Source organism: Akebia trifoliata, chromosome 16, assembly GCF_017979445.1.
Source record: "Akebia trifoliata isolate Shusen 1 chromosome 16, ASM1797944v1, whole genome shotgun sequence".
Classification (NCBI taxonomy): Eukaryota; Viridiplantae; Streptophyta; class Magnoliopsida; order Ranunculales; family Lardizabalaceae; genus Akebia; species Akebia trifoliata.
Window position 1 is genome coordinate 32,456,904 of NC_141390.1, and position 12,842 is coordinate 32,469,745.

Consider the following 12,842-nt stretch of genomic DNA (forward strand, 5'->3'; position numbering starts at 1 on the left):
TTAGGACCATTATAGTTACGTCGGCTCTCTTGTCATCAAGTCACCAACTTCCTTGACCTTCCAACACTGGGTAGGCGTCAACCCCCATGCATGGTCTTACGACTTTGCGAAGACCTATGTTTTTGGTAAATAGTCATCCCGACTTGGTCATTAGGACCCCTTTTTCTCAAGGTTACCTCCACTCCTCAAAACTTAAAAAAAAAAAAAAAAAAATCATCTTTTTAACATTTTCTTGGAAGCAATCAATTACTAGAATTCCTTTTTTCATGATCATTTTCTCAAGGATTTCACTTTCCCCGAAAACATTTTCTATGCAATCATACATACTCTAAGAGAAGTTTGTCCAGATGTGAATGAATTATGATCACCACCAAATTCCTTTTAGTGAAGGTGCCAACTAACATAATTTGAATAGTCTCTCGATGTTGTCACGACAAACCTAGCTAGGTTCAAAACATGTGTCCTCATTCAAGTTACTATTCTCATTTTTGAAAAAAAAAAAAAACAAAGATTACATGATGTTAACACCAAGATTTTGAAAGTGCCAACTAACTTAGTTGGTGTAAAGGAAAAAAAATCATTTCTTCTTTGAGATCTGAGCTGAATTGATAATCATCTTGAACTGCATGTATGAATCCCAAAGGTGTTGAATCAAAACACCCTCCAACGCACATATCATATCCTAATCACTCTTTCAATCGATTCTTAAGAAAAATTGTGTACCTTTGTTCTTCAGGGTTAGCTATGTTTATGAGTCATTATACAAGATAACATTCCTTAGATTTTAGATTGGGGTCCTGATCTAGTACAGTGCATACTTAACCAATAACTTCAAATTCTCTTATTAGTTTGAAAGGTCATAATGTTTCGTGAGTTAAGAAAAACAGAAGTAATAAATAAATAAATAAAAAAGATGCAATCACACATAGAAACACAAAGATTTTACATGGTTATCTCAAAATTGAGGTACATCCATGGATCACACCAATTCCACTATGAAGAGAAAACTTACAGTTAATATTACATCTTTTCACCGACGAGTACTATGTTAAATGATGAAAAATACTCTTTACTTATCAGTACCATCATGCTCCACAAACAACAACACGTGGACATTCTTATGAGTCTTTTGAGTTCTCAAGCTTCACTTGATCGAAATACTCAACTTCGAGCTACTGAGCATACCAAAGCTTGGAAGGTAAGTGTGGAGGTAAATTCTTTGAAATCTACAATCTCCAATTGATGCTCCCATGGGGTGTCCATACAAAAACACTTAGATTATCAAATTTAATAAGAAGTTTAGCAATGTAACAATATAAGTATTCGAGATTGCATACTTTTGCCTTTTATTGAACTCATGTTTATAGATTTCCATCGAAAATTCCCCTAAATCTCACAACTTTCTAATTCAAGCTTATTTTCAATTAGACATTTCTTGTTAGGCATTAACTTCTTTCTTATGCTCGATTTGAAATTATCCTGGTGCCACGTTGATAACAACTATTTTAACATTTCTCTATAATTTAAAACGATTTCTCCCTTGATTTTTGGAGGAACTTACATGTTTACTCAAACAATGAGTGTGCTCAGGATTTTATGTTTATATTTTGGATCATGAGATGTCATACATATTGGGGTTATCGATCAGAATATAGATGGGAAATAGGGTGAACCCTTTTCCAAGAATGTTCTATGAAAGGAGTGTTTACACATTGTATATCGTGTGGACACAAGAATATCGTACCCTCATAGTAAATTAAAACACATTGGACTCCTAAAATTAAAAAGTTGTGCACACAGCCCTGTGTGTTTTAAATCCAAATAAAACGTGTCACGTAGGCACCGTTTGTTGCTATAGGAACGAGACATCATTGTGGACAAGGTTTGATTGTAGTGTATATCTCAAAGTGATATAAGCAAAGTTATGGGAAAACACCAAATATTGTCACCACAGAATCAATTTTTCTAAGGAATAATATCTAGGAATTTTTTCACATTGCAATAATATGGTAGATGTGCATATTATTACCATAGGGATGGGACTTCTCTTCTCTGTGTTTTTCTTTTACCAGTTGGAGAGTTGATGTGGGCCTTTCAAATTGTGCAAAGGGTTAATGATTTAGATATATAGTTTGCTTTTTTACATATAAGTATATAAATGACGAAAAGAAATGCTGTTTATACCTTTGTGATCCTTGTACTTGGGAGAATATCTCTGTAATTTGAATTGGCACCTTTATGTCAAGTTGGACACTTTAAGCTGGTGTTGCAAAGTAGACTTCTCTACTAATCGTGTGTATGTATATATATATACACACACGATTATAATAATAATAATAATGTAAACTTGTCATCTTCTTGAAAGTTGAAGTACCCATGGTAGCTATGACGTGATTTGGATTGTAACTTGTAAGCACATGCAGAACCTTTAATTTAATTGAGGTAGACCTCCCCCATGGAGTAAGGGATGGTCTACCACTCCTATCTATATGTATCTTAAACAAGTAAAGGCACAACCACACAAATAGGAGTCGAGGAGAGGAGTGGTGTGGTGCAGACCCACCTTTGAATTGATAGCCATTCTAGTATCTCTGCCCAAAAAAACAAAAGCCGTCGTGAGGAGATCGTCCTCTCTTACCTCCTCACCACACCCATCAGCTTGACTTTTCTTTACTACTTATGTTTCTGTTAATTTTGTTCCAAAATAATAATAAATAAATGAAGTCACACTCACAGGAGTTTTTTTTTTCCGTGAAAAAAAATAAAAAGAACAAAGGAGAATGAAAGCGGATCTTCCTCTGTAGCACACGGTTCTTGTGGTAACACTGTACCACACTTTAAACAATTGGAAGAATGCCACGTCAATGATAAAATAGGATCTCACAACTTATAATCTGAAAAGTTAAGTAACTGTTCATTTTAAAAGATATGGATTTTGATAAATAAAAAAATGTTTTATGAATTTTTTTTAAATCAAATCTCAAGTCATAATCACAAGAGGCTTAGATGTTAAAATTTTCTTTTAAAATGTACTACACGAACTGTGTACCGTTTCCTATTAGGACCTATCCCAATAGTGGCTGGTGTCCCACTTAATACCATTGGAAAATTCTAGAAGGCAAATGGTTTGAAATTTTCGAAAGAAACTGATCCTCAGAAAAGTTGTATTTTTCCTTTACATTTCAGTCATTCTTCTGACGTAAGACAAGTCCCATATTATTTTCCCCAAGAATTTGTAGAAACATTCAATTTTTTTTGTCCATGGAGTTGAAACAATGACAAATCAAGAAGTGTTGTTGGGCTATTTTAGCGTTTGACATCTATGATGGATGACTTCTGTTAAAACTGGGGATTATTATTTGGTAAAATTAGTTTCCAATTGTAAAATGAACAAAATGCCTTTTAAGGGAAAAAAATGATGTAGGAGTTTATATTTTTAGTCTACTAAGTGAAATGCTACACCACAAGCTATATTTTGTGGACCCACTAAAATATTATTGTACATACACGTGTTATAAAATGAACTTACCATCCAAATTGAAATTAAAAAAACAACACTTATTTTAATAAAATAACTATAAATAAGAGAGAAACTAAATTTAAGATCCCTGTAAAATTGTACAATATAGCATTCTAAGAGTATTTAAATAATCCATTTTTCTTCTCTTGGCGCAATTTTTCATGTATTTATCATCAAATTCACTAGCTTCTACCTTAGCAACCCCATACAAACGAATTTACATGATTTGTAAATAAAAATACATCTTCATTTACAACAAAAAAAATCTAAATTAAATTTCAATCATCTATCCATCATTTAGAGAAAAAAAAAAAAAAGTCTCTTAAATAGCATGGTTTCAATGATCAATGATTGACCCTAATGCCTTCTTAAATCAATCAATGATATCTTGGGTATCATTGAACAATCAATGATCAGTGATTGATCTGAGTGCAGTCTTGTATTGATCAATGATCCATCCACCGTTTTTTTTAAAACAAAAAACTCATTTACACAAAAAGACTCTCTTAACAGCATGGTTTTGATTTACGCAAAAGTGAGAGAGATCACACAAACAATTTTAACATTACTAGCTTTTTTGGGTGAAGATTATGCCAGTTTCAATTTTCAGGGTCCTCATCAATACTCCTATGACTATGGAAAATTACAATAAATCATAAATACAAATAATTATACTCTGACACAAATCAGTGATTCTGCGACTTTGAAACCACCATCCTCACTTGTGTTCTTCATTTTTCATTTCTGTCAATTCATGCTCATCCTAGCTGTATTTGATCTTTCATAGATGCACTAAGGATGATCTGTTGCAAGTCACCTTTCAATTGAAGGTCCCAACTTACTACGCTTGTTAGAGTCGGAGTGTTAATAATAATAATAATAACAACAACAAATATGAATCAAGTTCAAAGGCCAATAACATTTGCTCTTGTTAACAGGGGTATTTGAACTTACATCTGACTAGTGAGACCGAGTGAGCCAGAGCTTTGACCAAGGCATTTGGCTCCCTCTCCTGAGCACGTGCAACACTTGCACATTACACGCACCAGGTAAGTGAAGGTACGCCCTTGCAGGTGACCTTGAGGAGCTGTTGCTCATATTGGGTATCGAACACACAACCTACAGACTCTCACCACTTATTGAATTCGAAATTGTCATCAAGCCAACCCCTCAGATTCAAGAGCCAATAACATAACCAACAAATTTTGTTCTTTATGGGCTAAATTTTTTGGAATGAACTTAGTTTTTGCTAGGATGATCTCCTTACCATAGAGATCATCCTTATTAAAAGTCAGTCGATTTTGAAAACTCTTAACCCCATTCATAGTGATTACAAATTAATGATAAAAATAGACGGTTCACAATTCTTCAACTTGTAAACTAGAGTTAGAGGTTTCACAATGGACTGATTTTTTGTGATGATGATCTCCTCACAAAAAAATAGCCTATTCTGAAATTTTTAACCCAATTCGGACAAAACACTTTGGCTATATTATTGGCTCTTGAACCCTTTTCAACTATATTCGGTCAAGAGTGCACTAATTTTATAAAGTATAAATGGTTACTAGTAATTACTTAATTTTGGAGGGTTTACAAAAGCCACCCTCTTTTAATTGAGAATTGAGTTGAGATTCTCTTTTTATTTTTATTTTTAAAATGTCAATGCAGTACTACAAATTATAGAAGTTTTCGGGATTGGTGCAAAGCAGGGACAGACACAACAGCTAATGTTTTAAAATATTTTAATCAAAATATTTAACATATTTATTTCTTTCAATTTTTTTTTCACTCATTGAAGAACTATTTATATTGATGCAATTACATCGAACTGGGTATTTAATAATTTTTGTTGCAGCTAGTTTTTTTTTTTTTTTCCTCTCTAAGATTTCTTGTCTGATATTTAATGGGCCCCAGACAACCTGGAAACAGCAAGGATCATAAGTGCTTGAAAGGAGAAACAGTAGATAGTTACAAGGGTCCAGGGCAATAAAAATCTCACAAAAACCTGGTCAGGATCTATTATAATACTCTATTTTTAATGGGGGCGGTTCAAGGGCCATATGAGAAAACATATGAAAAAACTTTCGTTTTTCAAAATAAGAGTTAGAGGTTTTGGATTGAGCTGATTTTTTGCAAGGATGGTCACTATGATGAAAAGATCATCCTCACAAAAAATCAGCTCAATCAGAAACTTCTAAATCCATCAAAAGTGATTTACAAAATAGTGATAAAAATTGGTAAAAAATCGACGGTCCACATTCTAAATCACTTTTAATGGGGTTAGAAGTTTCAGATTGGGCTGATTTTTTTTTTTTTTTTTTGATGATCTTCCCATCATAGAGATCATCCTCACAAAAAATCAGTTCAATCCAAAATTTCTAACCCATATTTTAAAATTTTATTAAAAACAAAAGTTTTTGCATATGTTTTCTCATATGGCCCTTGAACCTGACCCATTTTTGATATAATAATTAATTGGTTCTTGTTTATAAGAAATATAGAGCTATAAAGAATAATATGATCTAATCATACCACTGTACACTTCTAATCATTGAGAGCAATAAAATTAATCCTAGACACACTGTTGATTTCAGAATCTGTTTTGACTTTTTTAATCTATTCTTTCTTACCCATTTAGCTACTGACTTCACGAAAGCAGCCAAATTCTAATTTAATTTATTTTTTTAAAATACAATACTTTTTTTTTGGGATGTAAAAAAAATAATAATAATAGTAATTGTAGATGTGTTTTTTGTGATACACCTCGAAATCATGATTTGGATCAAGATCACCTCATTAAACTTATAAAAAATCAGAAAAATCATAGAAAAAATAAATAATACGATAATTTTTTACGTGATTCGAAAAATATACCTACATTAATAGGTTCAAAGAGTCATTCCATTATAAATTTCACTGTTAGATGATTTCTCTTATCTTTCTTCTCCTCGCCCTCCTTTTTTACAATGACCCTAGCCCTTTTTAAATAGAAAAATCTTAATCCTTTAGAAGAAATAATAATCCTAATTATATTATCATTGTCACATTTATCTCATATAAATAAAATAATTATTTAAAAAGGAAGAATCCTCGTAAATCAGAATTATTCTTTAATGAGATAGAATCTCATTCAAATATTATAACGTGTTCGTCTCAAAATATTTACTGATTGATTCGAATGAATGATCTAGATGGGAGTCAATTTTTGTCCTCCACAATAATTTTAATAGAATGCCATCCATAATCACAAAAATGAAATAATTCATGCATCTACCCATAGTTACATTGTGATTTAAATGGATAGTAGTGTTTCACAGCCACGTACAATTTACTTTTGAGAGTAAAATAAATATTGATATAATTAAAAAAGTTATTTCGAAGACATATTTGAAGCAATTAGATATAGCTGTGAATGCAATTAACATCCTCTCAACCTTGGGTACACAATAATTGAAGGGAACCACCAAGAAACTAATAATTAAGAAAAAATCAAGCACAACACAAAATTTACTTAGAAATCCTGAATTAGGGATAAATCAGAGAGCCACACATGCAGATTCCACCATCCCTCAGACTAGGATTAATAGAGCATTACAATTATTTCTCTTGAAATACTCCTAACGAATTAGTGTTGACAGCCTACTAACAGCAAAATACAATTTTGCCCTTGCCCCCCCCCCCCCCCCCCCCCCCCCTTCTGTTGAACTCGACGAACAAAACGTGTGAACTTGATTAGCACTCGTTGTTGACCAGTACCATCAGATTCCACAAACCATAACATGAACAACATTGATAGTAGCATGGGGCTTTCATGAGAAAAATATTGGATTGGGATTTTTCTTAACTTGAGAGAAGAAGATGAAGAAGGACCGGTAACGACAACGACTGGGACGAGTACATAGTTGAATTTGTATTTATGAGATTACATAGCACTTAGCATGCCAGTCAATAAAATAAAAGAAAGCAAAAGATGGCCATTTTTCAAGAGGAGAACCATTAAGAATTTTTCAGAAAAAAGGAAGATAACTTTTTATTTATTTCTTTATGGAAAGTGTTCAAAATATTTTGTTCTTTCCACGTAATGATGGAACTTTTCAAAGTGATCATAATTTTGAAAAATTACCCAAAAAGCTAAAAGATGTGCAAGGAAAGGGTTATTGTTTTTCTGCCACAAGAAGTATGAGTTAGAGAGAGAGAGAGAGAGAGAGAGAGAGAGAGAGAGTGTGTGTGTGTTCATGTAATTTTATATTTTCTTCCATAAAACAAGAGAATGTAATACTATAAAACTTCAGTTACCTTCCATGAGAGCAGTATACTATATTGGCAAACCTTAGCTAAATATGGGTATTTCTTGTCTCTAAACCCAATTTCCATTTTATCAAATCATGTGGCTGGTTTTGTATTGGAATCTTGAAATAGACTTGGTTTAGAAAAAGGTTGGTTTGGTTTGAAACCTCTTACAAAGTTTTGATATCCCCACCCCACTTTAAATTCTCTTTGTTTTTTTTTTCTTATGATACACTTTGTTCTTCTCTATCATCTATATTACTTATATCCTTTTTACTAGCTTTGGGTTTCAAGTATGGAACTGGTTATTAAAATATCAAGTCTCCTGTTTTTCTTCAAATAAAATATTAGTGTGTGCTTGGTAACACTTTTGAAGTCTGAATGGAAGTGGTCTACCTTTAAAATTCAGACTTTAGAAGTTTTATTTTCGTTTGCTTTAGTTTAGATTTCAAACTTTAAAATCAAAATTCAAAAGTTTTGAACTATTGATGAAGAGATGTTGGATGAAACTTTTGAAATTTGATTTTTTTTTTTTTTTTTTAAATACCCTCCTCAAAATCTTAGGGCCTGTTTGGATACCAGGAACAGAACTACTCTTCCAAAGAATAGGAGCAGACTTCTCAGTTCTAGAAAAAAGACCAGTACCCTTTTTATCTTACCGTTTTTTAGTGTCATAATATGCCCTTAACCTATACTGTTTTTGACATTTTAACTATAAATATTAATATAATATAATAAATATTAATATAATATAATATTTTAAATATTAAATATTAATATAATGTGTTTAAATCCATTATACTCAAAATTAAAAAAAAAAAATTAAAAAAAAAAAAAAAAATTGACAGACTGTCTTTTAGTGTTCATAATATACTTCAACTGTACTGTTTTTGACATTTTAACTATAAATATTATTATAATATATATTTTAAATATTAAATATTAATATAATGTGTTTAAATCCATTATACTCAAAATTAAAAAAAATAAAATTGACAGACTGTCTTTTAGTGTCATAATATGCCTTCAAACTATATTGTTTTTGACATTTTAACTATAAATATTAATATAATATAATATTTTAAATATTAAATATTAATATAATGTGTTTAAATCCATTATACCCAAAATTTAAAAAAAAAATTAATATTAATAAATGTTTCTTTCATTTGATTTAAGGGAAAATGAATTAGGAATATTTTCATAGAAAATTAATAAAGTTAAGGGTATTTTGGTAAAACGAACCGTTAGATTTTGACTCCCCGCAAGATGAGTTTTGAGAAATAGGTTTTCTCGACTTCTTCACAAAGAGTAATTTTTTGCTCTTGCGCGGAGTAACTCTTCGAAGGAGTTGTTCATCTAAACGCATCCAAACGACTTCTAACTCCCCGCAAGAGTCAGAAGTAGCCAAGGAGTCCTATCTAAACGCCTACTTAATTTCTATCATTTATCATTTCTTTATACGAACCTTAAAATCTTTATTTTTAACTTTTCTATCTTTTCTTCCTCTACAACTGTGTTGTCAAGATCTCTCCCATTTATTTCATTTTGTGTTAAAAAACCCTATATTTTTATACGAATCTTAACACCCTATATTTTTTAATTAGAAAATAAATGATTATTTATTGTTTGAATATTACCTTGTTGAAATATAATTTTTCAAGTATAATTCAAATTGAAAACAATATTTTTTGAGTGTTTGATTTATTAGAAATCGAAATTAAATGTATAAATAATTTCATCATGCATGATATGTTATATTTTTCGGTTAATAATTTATTAGAATTACAAAATGGTAATATTGTCAAAATAATCATTATATTTTAAAATATTATTTATAATCAAATTTTTTTAAAAATGATAAACAAATAATTTTTTCAGAATAAGATTTTAAATTTCAAATTTTAAAAAATAGATTTCAAACTTCAAATTTCATAAGGGTTACCAAACATACCCTTAGTACAAAAGCTCCACCACTCCTATAAAATACATGAGTCTCCGACTTTGATGAGACATCTGCAATTCACCTTTCAAGGAAAGATAAAATTGAAAAAACTCAAAATTCCAATGCCCCTATTGACTTTGACATTTATCTTTTGAAGCTTCCTCTTCTATTAATTCACTTCCCTTTCTCAGCTGCTACTTCATTTCCTCGTCACTTTTCTCTCTCTCTCTCTCTTCCTCTCAATTTTCCACAGCCCCACACCTCGTGGAATCCTTTCAAAGTCTCTGCTTTTGCTCAAAATTCACCTGTTTTTAAGTACAAACTTTGCTATTTTTTGCAAAATTGTCACCAGCATTGCAAGTCCAAATGGGGAGGCACTCTTGCTGTTACAAGCAGAAACTTAGGAAAGGCCTTTGGTCTCCAGAAGAAGATGAGAAGCTATTGACTCATATCACTAAGTATGGTCATGGATGTTGGAGCTCTGTGCCTAAACAAGCGGGTACTTCTTTATTGTTTAGCCCTTCAATTAGTATTGTTATATTGTAAAGTATTAGTCTTTCATGCTTCTCTTTTGAATTTGTAAATTTTCAGGTCTCCAAAGGTGTGGGAAGAGCTGCAGATTGAGGTGGATAAACTACTTGAGGCCTGATTTGAAGCGAGGCACATTCTCACAACAAGAAGAGAACCTTATAATTGAACTCCATGAAGTTCTAGGCAATAGGTGATCTCTCTTCTCATGATTTCAACTCCACAAACTCTTTCCCTTTTCTCTTTATGGGTACTCAAAATTATGTTCAATTGTAATGTTTTTTTTTTTTTTTTTTTCTAAATTTCTTGCAACTTCATCAGGTGGTCCCAGATTGCAGCAAAGTTGCCTGGAAGAACTGATAACGAAATCAAGAATCTTTGGAACTCTTGCATTAAAAAGAAACTAAGGCAGAGAGGCATTGATCCCAATACCCACAAACCGCTCACTGAGGTTGAGAAAGGAGAAGAGAAATTGCTCACCAGCAACAACAGTACTAATAGCCAGAAGGTTTTGGGGGGGTCCAATGATCTGAACCTCCTCAAGGAAGAGAATTTGAAATCAGGGATAGTGGTACGGGAATCAAAGCCGCCTATATTGGCCACAGACCAATTCTCAATTGATGGTTCTTCAAGCTCCAAGATCATCGATAATTCAATAACTGCCACTCCCACTAAAGACATCTTAGATAGGTTCATAACATCCCAACAAAACTCTACCACCTGTTGTAGGCCTACAGATTCCATGGAGTATTTCCCTCTTCAGCAGTTCATTTATGGGTCTAATGCTGGGCTATCAGTAAGCCCGAACCCAGCACTCTGGTTCAACCAGAATTGCAGGCCTTTTGAGATAAATTCTGAATTCAATTCCAATTCAATTCCTACTATTCCACCGCCGCCGCCACCACCACCGCCAACCTTAATCCTCCCAACTCCAATGGGTTTCAAGCCAACCACTTGTCTTCCCTCTGAGAATCCTACAGGAGTCTCTTATAGCATCAATGGGGCCCAGTACTGGGAAGCTGGGACTTCTGGTAACAGTAGCAGCAGTGCGACCAATAGCAATATTGAGTTGCAAAGCAATAGCTCCTTCTTTGAGAACAGTGTCTTCTCATGGGGATTGGCAGATTGCGGTGCATCGGATAAGGAAGCACAAACAACCCATCATACCGAAGGTGAATCCGAAGACATCAAATGGTCCGAATATTTCCATAGCCCATCATTCATCATGGCAGCCACAACACAAAACCAAACCCCTCAACCTATATATCATGAGATTAAATCAGAAACTCAGTTCACAACTGATGGGCCAAATATGACTTGGCATCACAATCAGCAGCAACAACAGCAATTACAGGCTTCGGATATATATGCTAAGGATTTCCAAAGACTTGCAGCTTCTTTCAGACACATTTAGCTTGTATTTAACACGCAAAGCCTCGGATTAGTGGTGAAAGAATTACAGAATTTCTAATTTGAAAAGGCTTGAATAAAGGCTTCTTTTGATTACAGGTGTGTGTGCCATAGTTTTTCTCCTGTAAATAGGTCTGATACAGAAATTTCTTAGCTTTTTGATCTTTCAATATTTGTGAGGGACAAAGCTCAATCTCACACTTCCTTCTTGGGGTGTGAGATAGTTGCAGAATAAGGCTTGCTCCAGTGTCTATCACGATTTTTTTTGGATTCATAGGTTGTAATACTATCTGTAAGCAATCAAAAGTCTTAATTTTGGATTTGGATTTGGGTTTCCTTGTATTTTGTTTATTGTTCTCTACCCCCTTCCCTCTCTATATCTACACTTGTCAAAGTGAATATTCAATGGAAATTTCAATTCTGTTTCAAAACACTCAAAATCTCTTAGTTGGGTTTATTGGTTCCCTTCATTTCCCTTTTTCTTCCCTTTCATTTTCTCTTAACTCTTGAAACCCATGAAACTGACATAACAACTTTTCCAATACAAGATTCAAGAAAAGCGAATTTTTAAATGGGTTTCTATCAATGTGTCTCCCTAGAGATAGAGATAGAGATAGTTTTCACTTTTTAACGGTCTCAAGTTCACTTCCCCTCCACAAGTCTAAATGGTCAAATTATTACATATAGCCAATGGTGGTCTTACCTCCCACAAGAAAAAAGAAAGAAGCATAATTCCATTAATTATAATTAGAGCGTTATTCATAGACTAGTCAGTTCAAAGGATGGTGACTCTCAATCTGATAAGGACATGTATCCCATTGGATTATAGTTTTTTTTTTTTTTTAAAGCTACATTATCATCTTAAGATAAACTTTCTAAAGCAAGGGAAATGAGATGTTATTTTCTTGGTGAATTAATTGGGAGCAGAGAGCTTTGCTGAGATGGAAAGCAAATCTACGCCATACATTTGGCGCACATGGGCCTGTATATGATATTCCCAGACTTTTTGCCACTCTAGGGATGAAGTATTAAGGAAGCTTGGATGCAAGTTTAGGCCCTACAGCAGGGGGACCGCTTGACGCTTGGAAGAATACTTGAAATAGACGTTTTCTTTCTTAGGACATAGGATCAAATGCCCTCCATCGAGAAAAT

General features: G+C 33.0%; 1 protein-coding gene across 1 annotated transcript; it reads left to right on the top strand.

The window, feature by feature from the left end:
* Positions 1-9,844: 9,844 nt before the first annotated feature.
* LOC147383686 (transcription factor MYB61-like) lies at positions 9,845-12,032 on the top strand. The gene is made up of 3 exons (XM_086429123.1): positions 9,845-10,251; positions 10,344-10,473; positions 10,602-12,032. Exons 1-3 carry the CDS (start codon positions 10,119-10,121, stop codon positions 11,692-11,694), a joined length of 1,356 nt encoding a protein of 451 aa, XP_086285249.1. The 5' UTR covers positions 9,845-10,118; the 3' UTR covers positions 11,695-12,032.
* Positions 12,033-12,842: the final 810 nt, after the last annotated feature.